A 14935-nucleotide genomic window follows, 5' to 3' on the forward strand; every position below is an offset into this window, starting at 1 on the left:
GAAGAAGAGATTTGAACCATTTTCCCATTTCTGTGCAGACTTATGAAAACAATGAAGACACCTCGTTTTCACATGTAAACAATGTTTTTAAAATGAGACTGTTTAGTGTGGACACACACAGCCACATTTAAAGGTTTGGCTACACTGACACCAGTAAAACAAGCAGATGTGTTTCTAGTTTCAGTATGAAACTGTGTCGGGGGATTCAGACAGCCTCCTTTCATCAGTGCCTGTCAAATGTTGCTGCTGTTGCTGCTGCTGCAGTTTGTTGTTTATGTGGAATTGTCCTTTTATGTGCTTTATATTGAGTGTGTGAATAAATTAATAGAATTGATTGGGTTATTTAATTCATTGTATTTAGTATTTCCCTTCCTCGAGTCCCTGTTTTCTTGCTCCAGTCATTCTATCCCAGCCAGCACTGCTACGTTAGTTAGTTTTGACCATCTCGTGTAGATTGAATGCTCATATCTCTTTCCCTGTGTCTTTTCTTCTAGAGTCCAGCGCCATGAAACTGAATCCCCAACAAGCTCCACTCTATGTAAGTATCTATCATTATCACACAGTATCATCATGGGTCATTGTAGTTAAAGTTGGTGATATTTAGCTGCACTGCTGCGTTTTCAATTTAGATGCAGTCCTCCTCTGCCCCTCTGTGTGTGCTATTTATTTCAGGATTTACTTTCTGTTGTAACTACAGAGCAGAGATACAGAACTAAACTGTACATGAACACAGTGAAGGACTATTGCTAAAAAATGACCATGTTCACTTTCTGGGGATCAGATATTACTTTTTTTCAAAAAAAGTAAACTACAGAGCAGAGATACAGAACTAAATAGAAGTAAAGAAGTAAACTACAGAGCAGAGATACAGAACTAAACTGTACATGAACACAGTGAAGTGACTATTGCTAAAAAATGACCATGTTCACTTTCTGGGGATCAGATATTACTTTTTTTCAAATGCTTTTATCATCTTTCTGTAACAGTGTGTGACTTTTCAGGGGATAACCCCCCAAACTCATGGCTGCTCTGGAGCGGGCTTAGCAAGCCAGGATTGTGCCAGTGTGAAAGCTTTCTTAGCTCAGGGCTAGGGGGGGGGTCCAGATCAGAATCAGAATCAGAAATACTTTATTGATCCCCGGGGGGAAATTATACAATAGATAAACCTTAGACAGCTCAGGAGGCGAGGTGACGTTGGAAAACAGGCAGATTTTTCTTTGACAATTATATTTATTGTTATTTTGTTTCATCAAGCCATAAACAGATGTATCCCAGTCACCCTCATCCCACCCCATGGATATAAGAGTCCTATTACATATAAAATGGTTATTGAGTCTTAACAGTGAGTTACAAAGCTGGTATACAAAAGAAGCTTTACTGTATGTCACATCTTTCAAACTAACTTGTCAAGGTCGAACCTAGTTATTTTCCAAAAAATGTAGGAATTTCCCCCATATTTTATAAAATTTGATAGCAAAGGTTAAGACTTTGAGAGAGGTTTTTAAACCACTGATAGATGGAGGGTTTTTCTGGATATTGTATGTTTAGCTTGAAGAAGAGAAAAAACAATATTTTTTTTCTTGGTCTTATTAAGCCTTGGAATCTCAGAGAACAGACCCAATCATATATCATACTGCAGGAAAGGCATCAACATCCTGCCTTGCAGTGCTTACATTTACATTGCATCACTATTCTAGTTAAGCCTAGCTCCATGTTTTAGTGCTGGCTTTAGTTTACCCCATTTTTTTTTTTATTTTATACATGTGTAATATATTTTCTATAACAGAATATGTGTGCACTGACTCACTTTAATGGTGATATAGCTGGGAGCACATAAGGTCCAAACTTTGCCTTCAGGTAAGCTGTATCAAAAAGGCTGTTTCTTAACACGTGAAGAAGAAACAAATGTTTTTATAATGTTAGAAAAGGTTCCACTTCAGAACCAGTTCTCAACATTTAGTCCTACTTCTGAATTGGTAATTTTAGCATGTTATATACCAAATATGTCAGTTATGTGCACAATGTCCTCATCTTCCCCTGAAGAGCACCTGCGCTGAATAACAAGTATGTGCCATTCAGTGGCAGCCTCAGAAGCAGCCAGGCATCAGTATGTGCTCAAGCAGGAAGTTTGACCCATGCCTGTCTCTGTCTCACTGAGTTTAACAGCAGTGATGTGTGTGGACATCCTTGTTCATTGTATCAGGCCTGTGTGTGTGTTTTGCGTGAGTGAGAGTGATCTGAAACATTCCTGTGTGCTATTGTTAGTCTGTGTTTGTGTGGGTGTGGTTGTTAACAGGCTTTTAACTGCATGTTCAGCAAGAAGTGTGTGTGTTGTGTCATGTTTCACAGAGGGGAGGGGCATAAATACACACTCTAAAGGCTCTGTTCATGTCTTTCAACCCTTAAATGCAAGGGTGTTTTCTCAACCTTCTGCGACAGGCAGGTGAAGATGAACGTTTATTGTGGTCAAAACCAGGCAGAAAGGTAGAACAGGCAAACATACCCAAAAGGGAGTCAGGCAGGGAATCAGAAGTGGCTAAAACGTAAGCATTCGAGACAGCATGGCAGGGAATGAGTGGAAATGGGCTGGCATAAATAATGCAAGGCTGATGAGGGAAATAGGAAACAGTGCAGGTGGGGAAGGTCAGGTGATGGAACTGGCGGGGAAGGGGTTACTGCAGGTCGAACTCTGTCATCAACAAGGCATTTTCATCTTCAGCTGACATGAAATATGTTATTTTCAGGCTTTTCCTGGTAAAACACTAGCAGCCCCAGTGCTTAGGTGTTTTAAGGAAAGTCATTTTCACATATGTAATATTACAAATGTCTGGAAAATAAAATGAAAAATTTAAGTCAAACTGAAATTTTAATTACTGAATATAGACCTTGTTTTGTTTGTACACAGCGATGATGTGTTTTGTGGGCAGAGCGGAACTGGTGGCAGAAAGTGACTGTTCAACAATAGCGGTGTTTAGTGCGAGTGCCAAAATCAGATTTACAACATGAATATGGATCATGCCTTCTCCCATTATTTGAATGGTTTGCCAGCAGAAGACAGGTTGTTTTACATTAATAAGCTAACCCTTAGTAATGGGGTGAGGTTTCCTGACTCATACTCACTGTCGGGTCAATGGGTCAATGATCCAACTAAATGGTCGGGGTTACAGTGGCCTGACATCTTCGTATACCTTGTGGAAAAACCCAGCATCCATTCGAAAAAAAACCCTCAACGCATACAAATCTCTTGACACATACAATTTTGTACTTTGCTTTCATGTCCAGGACCTTGAATACAGAGATTTGCCAAATTATTTTTCTTTATTACGGGCCGACGTACTGCCTAGCCAGCGGCAAGGACATAAAACCCAGCTATATAAGACATGGGGTATTATAAACAAGAGACTTAAAAATAAGCTTACTTTAGATCAATGTGAAACCCTCAAGTTTACTACCAGGGAGCAATCAAAATGCAGGGCCTGGCACACACACAGAGAAGGCAGAACAAGAGTGCCACAGGAAACCATTCCTGCCTGTGGCCATCAAACTGTTCAACTCCTCCCTCTGAGTGTCAGAAGAAACAGAACAGACAGATTCTGGACAAATTTCCCCTCGGTCAACAACTACTACCTTATTATTTATTCTATATTTATATTTATACTTGAACTGTGCACTACTGACTGGGGATCTATAAAGTAATTCTGATTCTGATTCTGAAGTACAAATTTCCACCATTTGTGCAAAGCTGGAGAGCCTACAGACAATGACATTAAAAACATCATGCATTACAATAAGACAGAGGATCTACAAGTACCGGCCGTACTCTGGGGGAGAGAAATGGAGGATACAGCAAGAAAATGCTTCAGTGGAGGAATGAGTAAAGGTCACACTGATTTCTTTGCTAGACTCTCTGGTCTTGTTGTTTACCCAGACCACTTACATCTTGGTGCATCACCTGATGAGATTTGTGAGCCATTTATGTTGTGGGAAGGGAACACTTACTAGTACAAAGCTCCTCTGGACAGTCTGGAGGGAGAGAGTCTGTTGTTGGCTCCACAGTGGAGGACCTTTGAGCTGCACTGAGAGAGTTGGATGTGTTAGGCAGAGCAGACTTGCTGATAGCTTCAGGCCTCTTTCTCTTCCTATTGAACCTATAACCAAAACAAATAATGACCAAGAAATATTAATTAAGATATACTTGCCATTTGGTATGGTAAAATGATAGCAAATCAAGGGAGAAGGTTACCTGTCCATTTTTTTGGAGCTTCCATACACTGACTCTGCCTTGAATAAGTGAACAATGGGGGAACAAAGTCTGGACTTTGTGGATCCATGGATGCCTCCCCTAGACATCCTCCTATTATGCTAATGTTGCTAATGCTCATCAATGGTGTTTACCATTATGAAATAGCCTACTGAGAATACCAGCTTTGTGGTTGCTGCTGTTACTAATTTATCGTTATTAACTACACCATTGATTTTGCCTTTGTGTGTGATGAACAGTGGAGAAAACCTGGCCTGATATGAAATGTGCACTGCAGAGATGAGAATTGAAAAAAATGAAATTGAAAAGGTCATCTTTTTTTGCATTCCTATTCTGACAGTCCTATGTAGTATCATTGGGCCAGAAACATGATTGTCCGCTGAGGACAGCTTTGTTCACTTATGTCCTTCACTTTCGTAGCGAACAACATAACTACTACCTTACTGATAGGTCAATAGGGCGTGCTGGAAAACAAGGCATATTACTTAAAATGGTCCTTTGCGCTTATAGACTAGAATTTTGAATTTGAACAGGCCATTACAGTTTGAATATTAACTTTTTACGCCACATTCAAATTTTATAAAAAAAAGTGTCATACCTACGTCTCACATGTTGGCACAGCATTTAACTCTATGTACAGTTTTTCAGTTAGTGTAAATCATAATATTTTGTTCTCTCAGGTTCACAATGCCAAATGATCAAACCATCTAGGACTTGGCTTGTCCTTAAGAATACAATCTTAAAAGCAAATAATTGACCTATTACATTAATTTAAATTATTACTAGACTCTGCCCAGACTAGGAGCTTGGAGCCTGGGCTTGAAAACCTCCTCCACCTGGCATTCCAAAGCTCCTGTGCTAGTAGTGTAAACACCAGCACTCCCCCGGTGCTCTGAGCTAATGGCAGCTACAGTTAGCAGCAGTTAGCAGTTACTTTAAAGCTATCTGTCCATCAGTAAATCTCAGAGAGTTGAGGCAGAGCAGCCAGAGGACATCAGAGGGAAACCAGAAAATATTTTCTCCATAAAATATAATCCAGTTTCACCAAATTCAGTGAATAAAGTAATAAAAGTTGTGTGTTTTTGTAGGCTTCTAGAAGTTGACCAATCAGAAGAAAGCGGGCTTTTAGGGAGGGGGGCCTTAAAGAGGCAGGAGCTCAAACAGCTTGTTTCAGACAGAGGGTGAACTGAGGGGCTGCATGAAGGGCCAGTGTAAGATGAATAAGGACTTTTTAAAACTGTGAATCATGCAAAGCTACTCTAGTGGTGTCCCAGAATAAAAATATAGAGCTGAAATGAGCATAATATGGGACCTTTAATGGACACTTTTGTTCCACAATGCAACACAGGAGCTGCTCACAGCTTGAAACAATTCAAATGCATTGTGGATGGTGGTTAACAGCACCATAAGAAAACAAAAACTGAAGTAATAAATAGTCAACAAAACAATCTCACCGCAAGGTTTTTTTAGTAGCTGTTCTGGAGCTTTTGAGCATATCAAATTAAATCAAAGTTTTATTTGAATAGCACCTACAGGTTAGTGCTATTCACAGTGTCAAGACTGTTCAAATATAACAACTGGAGACTAATGCACACCAAAAATAGATAAATAAAATCGCAGAATAATGTAATAATTGTTGGCTTTGTTTTTTTTTATGTTTGAAATCGACAGTAGCTGATTTCCTATTTGTATAAAGTACATTAATTTTTTATTAACCAGCTGCCAAAGCTGTATACTAACCAATGACTTAATTCAGTAGACTTTCTAACATTGACATTGGCAATTAGTTTCCCTGCTGCTCACTGTGGGCAGTTGGACTGAGGCTACATGTATAGTCTTGACTCAGATCTGTGAGTCAGTGAACATGATTGTTGATGATTGATGAAGTTGTGTACCGTATGTGTCTGTATGTTCACATGTAAAGCTGATATCACTGCCTCTGTGTCTCCTCTCAGGGAGAGTGTGTGTTGACTGTTCAGCTCGACGATGATGATGTGTGTCATGCTAAGGAGGAAAGGGAAGAGGTGGAGTTTTATCTTTTATTCTCAGGGTCCACCCAAAGACATCTGAGCAGCACACTGCGAGTCAACCACGTCACATTGCAGGCTGTGTGTCCAGGTACAACACGCACAAACACACACACACACACACACAACAATGACATGTCTCTATAAATACATTATGAGAATAAAATCATACATTTAAAAGAAATATTTCAAATGATAATTAGATTATTTACTATTTTAGCTGTTATATTCTATCTATAGTTCCAACTTTAAAAAACATTTCCTCAAAAATCATGACGAGTCTTGTTCTGTTTTGACTTAATTTTTTGTACAAGTATTGAGCGTCTCAACCATTTTCATGTCCTATAGTATCAACAAAACAATGTTTCTCCCCTTAAACTCTGTGTAAGACACAGATGTAAGACATGTAATACTAAGAGTATTAGGACCACTCTAAGGAAAAACGTATATATAGATATATATGTATATATGTATGTATGTATGTATGTATGTATATATGTATATATATATGTGTATATATGTATATATGTATATACATATATATGTATATTATTGTGACTTTAGAAGTATTGAGCGTCTCAACCATTTTCATGTTCCATAGTAATAACAAGACAAATATTCAGGTTCTTTGCTTCCTGTTTGATAAGGAGTTTCTCTTTTAGGGAAAAAGGTTTGGGAATAAAGGTGTAATATTTTGAGGAAAATGTTTACCTACTTACTAGTAAGTATGATTAGATTGCGTCGATTTAATTGTATTTTTAGTTATATTCTTGAAAGATCTTTTTTCTTTTCAAAATACCTGACTTTATTGTCAGGACATTCTCTTATTCTGATATTCTGAATTCATCCTATGATATAAGGACCTTTTTGTCTCGTAAAATTACAATTTAACGCTACTTTGTCTCTTAAAATATTTTTTATATGACCTTTTGTCTTGTAAACTTACTTTTTTTTCTCAGAATCTCTGATTTGGGGGCACTAATAATCCCCCAGGTGTTTGTATTGCGGTGAACAGTCACCGAAAAACAGTCTGATATCTGATATCTGATATCAATACCAGCTCAAGAGTATTATTACTGGATATAAGTCTGTGGGTGGTTTGCATGCTCTGGAGCGAACAGGATTTCATAATGAGCTCTCGATGGTTCCAGCATGCCTAAAGTGATGGATTCAGCTCTAAAGGGGAACGCCACACCTCACCCAGTATTACTGGTAGGTGTAGACTGTGGCGGTTGTAACCACACCCAGCTGTGATGTAGCATTGCATAATAGTACACTGTGAATTGATGAACTGTACAGGGTGTGGCAGAGCATGTAGAAACCTCCAGATGGCAGCGTTAGCAGGATTATTAGCCTGGCTGTAACTACTTGGTCTGCCAGGGCACACAGGACATTTTGGTACCAGCCCCATCAGATCTTCAAAACTGTGGGTATAGTCCTTTAACAGTCCATGAGCAGTAATTACTGTAGCTGGAGGACAGGGAGGGAGAGGAGGGATGTTTGTCCCAGGCTGATGCCTCTCCACCTGCTGCACTTCTCCACAGCAGAGGCTTCCTGCATGAGAACAGCTTCAGTTTAAAGCACAGAAACATTCCTCACTAATGGATTACATGGAAAAATGTACAGCTTCTCAAGGCAGTGGATTAGATGTGTTGTCAGGATAATCAAACCAATCACAACCGTTTCTTTATTCTGACCTGTGCATACTGTCAGATATGTAACTAATGAGCCATTATTATATTATAATTACATACATGTAACCTGTTACACATTGACACAATCTGTCAGCTGTAATGCAGTGATGATAACAGGTTGGTGGATGAACAAGGCCACCTTCAGACCAGAATGTCAACACTTCAGTCAGCATTCTCCTCCCCTTTCGCTATCAGTGTGTTACCGTTTTGCAAGGGCACCGTCGCACAATCCTGCCCAAGACGATTGTGATTGGTTTAAAGAAATACAAACAAGCTGAAGAGCAAGAGGATTTTTTCCCCTATCCCAGAATGATGATGGATTGAGCCAGAAGTGAATTCAAAATAGGCTTTTAGCCATAATTTAGGAATGAATTGGGCAATTCCAGTTTTCACACACATTGACTGGGATGACACAGTGAGTAAACAATAACTAGCACAATACAGGCTTTCCTCCATCTCATCCATTCTGCCTTTCACTTCCTGCCTCATTCTGAACATCGAGCGTCATCTGAATCACATGGCTGCAAACAACATATTGGAGCGCGCCTAGCTAAGTGTGATGCTGTGAGTGAGTGAGTTTCACCTACAGCTCATAGAGAAGCTTCACATCTAAAACTGCTAGGAGAAAACAAAAGCACCACATTTTGTGTTGCAACAGGGCTCTAACGCTAACTTTTTTCCAAAGGAGTACATGTGCTTCTAAATAAAAAAATAAACAAAAGGAGCACAGTGAAAAATACCCATGGCGCACTTTATGTAAACAAGATTATAGAACAATATTTATTCACAAAAAGTGACATTGACGAGCACATCAACTTTATGAAAAGTTTAACACATTTCAACAAAAGGCACCTGATATAACGTTAGCTAAATAGCCAGCTAGCCAAACCCACACCTTGCTTATCTTATCCCTGTTGTCTTCTGTCTTGACTAAGTTAACAGTTAAACAGTTGAACTAGTATTGAGGATCTTGAGGATGTGGGTTGGTGCAGAAACAAAGTGGGCCGACAACGCATCTCTCTCGCTCTTGTTTTAGTATAATGGGCTGCTCAAGCAGCCCACAGAGCGACCGGCCCACCAGGACTTCTCTCTGTGCTCCCGGTGGCCAGTCCTACTTTGTTTAAAACAATTAGCAGTGGGGTTGGAGGGTTACGGTAGTTTGTAATCTTTACTTGCACACTGTGTTTGTAAATCATTATTCCAGTTCGCACATTTCTATTGGAGTAAAAATGAATATAATAAGTAGCTGGCTGGACTTAAATGAGTTGTTAGCTGCTTGGCCGGCAGCTGGTGCTTATGGAAAGCTCTACTGATGTGAGATCAGTGCTGGTCTGAAGGCGCGAGACATCTGAAGCTTATAGGGCTATAGCTGGCACACAGACAAATCACACAATTATATTTAAGTAGCCCCATCTTTTTTGGTCTGTTAGCGCATACTGTAGCGGTATACTGCCTCTGTCTGTCAACAGCTGTTTGTGCTGTGATGAACACAGGAGGTCTCTTCATAGAAAACGAAGCAGCTTTAAAGCCTTTTATTTCAGCTTTGTGTGTGTGTGTGTGTGTGTGTGTGTGTGTGTGTGTGTGTGTGTGTGTGTGTGTGTAGCCCATAATGTGTGTGAGCAGGTCTTGGTGACGTTATGTTGGGCTCGTCCTGGTGGACCAGTGGACACACACTCAGAGGAGACCTTCTGCTTTGTACAGGTAAGAGAACCGTCACTGTGTGTTCCAGGTCCGTCATGCTTCCATTGTTTGCAACGTGTGTGCACAGAGCTGAGCTGAGAAATAGATGGAATGATTTGTAACAAGCAGAAGCTGCTTCGTTATGACCAGTACAGCCTTTGTATTTTGGATGCTACCTGACGTTGTCCCTGGTGGATGAAAATAATTTATTTCTAGCCTGATATAGAACAACATGCATTTCTCTTCGTATCTCAAATCTCTAACAAGCCAATCATGTGGCAGGAACTCATTGCATTAAAGCATACAGACATGTTCAGACCAAACAGAATGGGGAAAAATGGGAACTAAGAGACTCTAAGAATGTTTCCAGCACCTTGTTGAATCCATGAATTAAGGCTGTTCTGGGGCAAAAGGGGGTTCCAACGCAACGTTAGACGAGTCGACGTAATAAAGTGGCCACTGAATGTATGTGCACTGTAAAAATTAGAGCATGACAGATACATTGTTGTTGGCTTATATACAAGAAGTTACATACACAGAAATGAAAGACATTTAGAAACCGTGTCTCCATGTCATCTGATCAATAACCAGTCCTTACCTCTTATCTTCACAGTGTGTGTCCCACTCACTAAATATCTTGATCACAGCTCATTGTTTAACGATCCTTATCAGAAATGTCCATTTATGTTATGTGTTTATGTAAAGAAGAAGGAAAAGAACATCGGCTGATGTATTCGATTTTTTTGCTTTCACATATCGTTATCAATATCGTACTCTTGTAAAAATGTGTGGTTTCTTTTCTGTATTTACTTCAGCTCTGCCTTCAGATGGACTTGGTCACATATTCTAAATTACCTCAAACATATCTGTGACAGTTCTGTGCTGCAAGTAAACATTATGCTTGGCTATCAACAAAAATGAACATTACATCTTTTCCCTTTTATGGGTTTGAGTTTGTCAGAATACTGATGGCAGTATCAATATGTGTGTTGTGTGTAGGACTTGGCTCTCGACATGGCCCAATTCTTGCGTGACAACACAGCTCCACAGGAAGCATTACTATTGGATGATGAGCAGGTAAGTAGGACAGACCTTTTTGTTAAATTGTCCACTGGTCCACTGTCCACCACCAGGATAGAATCCGCATTGTTCCTCCTGTATCTGAGGTTCAACAATCGGTCGGAGCCTCCTTTCCAGCATCCTGGAGTAAACTTTCCCTGGGAGTCTGAGTAGTGCGATACCCCAATATTGGAGCACACCCTCACTCCCCCATTGTGTCCTGGACCTCCACGTGACACTGAAGAGGCGTGTCAGCAAAGACAGCCCAACACTGTCCAGAGCCTTCAGCAAATCTCATCCACACCTGGCGCCTTGCCGCTGAGGAGCTTCTTGACTACCTCAAGGTCTTCAAATGCCTTCTCCATGGCCGCCACGACAGGCACTGACAACCTTCTGGCCACAAGTCCTAGCAGATGCCTCCACAATGGAGGCTCTGAACATGGCCCACTCAGATTCCACGTCCGCAACCTCCCCCGGGATGCACGAGAAATTCTTCTGGAGGTGGGAGTTGAAGACCTCGCGGACAGGGGCCTCCGCCAGACGTCACCCTCACGACACGCTTGGGTTTACCAGGTCTGTCCGGCAGTTTCCCCGGCCATCTGATCCAATTCAACACCAGGTGGTGATCAGCTTTTTCCTCAGCTAGTTAAAGGAATCAGTGGGGCCCAGAGCTCAGAGGGCTGTACTCTGTAGTTATAGAATCTGGAGTTACAGTACGTGGCTAACGTTCTGTTTCTTATAGGCTTGGCCCTCTAAGGTTATAACTAGTGGGATGAGGACGAAGTCCTCCGTGGTCCATGTCCCACTGGGTCCATCCGGTACCCACAAGCACAAAAACACACTTCATCACAAGAAATCAATAACCAGTCCATACCTTGCCAGTGCGTCACAGTACAGTGGCACATCACAGTACACCATATGCACATAGATGGCACAGAGACAGTACAATTAAACTGTATTGAAACTGGAAAACAACATAAAACCTGCTGCTGTGGGAAGTAGAGACCATAGTTACGCACTGTAACAGTCCAGCAGAGTAGCAGAGAAAACAGCACTCCATGCGCCAAGAGGCATCAGGAAGAGCACACAGTTAACAATTACTGACAAAACACTCCAATGACAGAGCAAGGGGACTTCATATCATTAGAATAGTTAAAATTAGAATAAGTTCTCTTTCTAATCAAACATCAAGATATGAGTGGAAAGTTGTTCCTGCAACTGCATTTATAAAATCTTTTTACTCAAACGTAGTTACAAACGACGTAACTATGTCATGTGATATTCTACTTCAGTAAACTTCAAGAACAAATACTGCAGATGAACATTTAATATCCAGTAATTGACATTATAGACACAACCACTGACAACCTGCGTAACAATTTGGCAGCAATATAGCTCATTTACCATACACGGTCCAGCCATATACTAGTTTTCCACCTAGTCTTGTTTCCACTTAATCTCATCCAGTTAAGTAGAGTTAGTCTCTTGTAAACATAATATATCATAGTTTTTATGTATAAGTCAGGTAAAAATGTATTTTGTTCTTATCAGCTAAACCGTTACAATTAAAGCTTGATATTAATAAATCGGGCATATTAGTGTAGGAGAGACCTTGAGGGCTCTAAACATGTTGCATATATTAGGAAAATGATTCATTTTCATTCAGTATAAAATGTTCTTTTTTTAGGCGAGGTCTACACATAATTTAGACACGTTTTTCCTACTGCTTCATTTGTTATCTTAAATATTTGTATTGATATTGGTGATATTGAATTTGAATGAAATCGAAGTGTGTCTAAAAGTAAGAAATGTCACATAACTCAAAAAAACAACATGCACAGAAATGTCTTTAGAAGAGGAGAGAGGACATAGAGGAAAAAACAATGAAACATTTTTGACCTGTCCATATTTTCTGTGTCAGATTCCGTTGAAAGAGTGTGAGAGGTTGGATCAGAGCCTCGCCTTGGCCCTGAAACACCTCACCCTGTCCCACCAAAGGATTGTACCAGGAACACCCGAGACAGATGTGGAAAGGCAGATGGGTAACCAAACACCGTCTGTCACAGCAACAGACAGGGACATAGAGATAAACAAGGAAACATGGATGGACGTCTCCACACTGCTGGACAGCTGCAACGGTGAGTTACAATGCTTTTATTTTGAATGTCACAACCAAGTCCAACAGCCTAACAGGCAGGTTTGTAAAGGTTGGAACCAGCCAGGCCAGCGATGTTACTTGCTCCATCTGAGACCTTTGTCTCTGTACGTTACTCCAAGACTCTACCTACCAGCTGCCAAGTCCAGATAAATGTTTTTATATTTCGGTTACCAATCATTATTTAAACATTTAATAAGATAAAAATAAGAAAGCTGTTTGAAAATGTGTTTAAATTGGATGTGGTGTGTGACCCAGGTAATTCAACGTTAGCATAATAAAAATGAAATCGAACCATATGTACAGAAGGGTGAAAAAACAAATGAAAGCTAATGTAATAACAGGACGTGTTGGGCTTCGAATGCAGGGATCCATTTGAGAAAATGTTATTGAAAAATTGCAGGAGCAAACAAGAAAAGAATATAGAATTTCATTTCAATTTTCACTGACACCTGGATCCATGACTGATAGTTTAAATAGTAATGTCAGTTTTAAAATCTTTACCAGTGAACTCCTCCAGCCCGAGCTTCTTGTGATTTCTTCCATTTCTCTTTCCACCAGGAGGTGTCTAACCTGCTCTGTTCTATCTTATCAGCTCCTTTTCTCTTTTTTCTTCCAGATGTGTCTGAGTGCCAGCAGCTCTCCAGCCTGCTGCACTTGGCAGCCAGTCATGGTCTGAGGACAGTGGCATCGTTCCTTCTGCAGCAGCCAGGAGGCAGGGAGGCGCTGAGGAGGCCCAATGCTCAGGGACTAACTCCAGCATGTGTGGCAGAGAGCAGAGGACACCAGCACCTGGTGGAGCTCTTCACCCAGTGAGTACCTGATAGCACAGCTGAATCAACATGTATTTTAGTGTTTGGTTTGCTTTGATGTTATAATTACATGTTATCAGAATGTTAGGATTCTATTAGTTCTGTTGAACCGTCACCATCGCCACGCACACAGCTTCACTGAGAAAGTTTGTGCTCAAACTCTAGTGAAGAAAAGACTAACTAAAAAATATTCGTCATCAAAGGTTCAGGGCTGCATCGAAAACCCAGAAAAATAATATGTGAGTTTGTTGAAATAAAACTGCATATGGCAGCGCAACAAGATATATACAGTATATATTGTACATGCCTACTTATGTGCAGTATATATTTACTTGTATTTGTGTGGTCATATATGTCATGTTTCTGTTCTTTGTTCTTCTAGTCTAGTCACAAAGCTTGGTGCAACTGTTACTAAAGTAGAGCTTGCGCAGCTGTGGCAACGATGCACTAAATGTAAATATACTGAAATCATCATGGTAGTGCGATTGTGGATGATTGTGTCAGAAATGTGTCTGACACAGCTAGAAGCACATCAGATTGGAGAAGAGACCCAGTCAGTCCCCTCACTTTTTCCCCACAAGGAAAAAGAAAAAGGGATGGAGGAGTGTAAGGACAGATGAATAGAGCGAGGAGAGGAACCAAGAGAACAGAGCTGCTGCACACAGTTGCTGGTTACTGACAGACAGACAGACAGACAGACAGACAAGACAAGACAATCAAGACAAACCTCTTTTTGCTCATAGTTTTGGTGTTTACAGCACATTTACTGCTTAGTTCAGTCTCAGTGCTCTCATCAATCTTGTTGACTATCTGGTGAACATAGTGGAGCTTGTTCTTCAGGAGCTGGTGGAGACCAAAAACATGTTCAACAGTGTGTCTGTCTGCGGCTGCTTTATTAGAGCCAAGTGATGCTGTGAGAGTGAACCAGAACAGTAAAGTTGTAGTTCTGTTTTTTAAATAATATTAATAGCCACCACAGTGTGTGCTGCAGTGTTATCATGGATCTGAGGCAACAATCCCCTGGTGACAAATGATCTTTTCTGTTTTAGTCAATGAAGGGCTCAGTTAGCAGACAGGACTGTCTCTCAGAAACCTGCTGCTGTCACTACGAAGAGAAACCGGTTTACAACACACATCGCTCTCTGGGAATCTGTGTGAGTGTGTTTGTGTGTGTGGGGTTCTTTGTGTCTTTTGACAGTTGTTAATGATCTAATGACCTAAGTACCTGAGAAAGCACTGTGCTGTGT

The 14935-nt window shown here is 40.5% G+C and overlaps 1 protein-coding gene across 1 annotated transcript in view; it reads left to right on the plus strand.

The window, feature by feature from the left end:
• Positions 1 to 505: 505 nt before the first annotated feature.
• The window catches only part of LOC139286366 (A-kinase anchor protein 13-like), a 77677-nt gene continuing 63247 nt past the window's right edge, over positions 506 to 14935 (plus strand). The window contains exons 1-6 of the mRNA XM_070907121.1: positions 506 to 538; positions 6217 to 6379; positions 9586 to 9683; positions 10662 to 10739; positions 12643 to 12859; positions 13496 to 13688. Of these exons, the coding sequence (XP_070763222.1) occupies positions 506 to 538; positions 6217 to 6379; positions 9586 to 9683; positions 10662 to 10739; positions 12643 to 12859; positions 13496 to 13688 (782 nt within the window). The remainder of the gene's footprint in view (positions 539 to 6216; positions 6380 to 9585; positions 9684 to 10661; positions 10740 to 12642; positions 12860 to 13495; positions 13689 to 14935) is intronic.

This window comes from Enoplosus armatus, chromosome 6 (genome assembly GCF_043641665.1).
Source record: "Enoplosus armatus isolate fEnoArm2 chromosome 6, fEnoArm2.hap1, whole genome shotgun sequence".
Classification (NCBI taxonomy): domain Eukaryota; kingdom Metazoa; phylum Chordata; class Actinopteri; order Centrarchiformes; family Enoplosidae; genus Enoplosus; species Enoplosus armatus.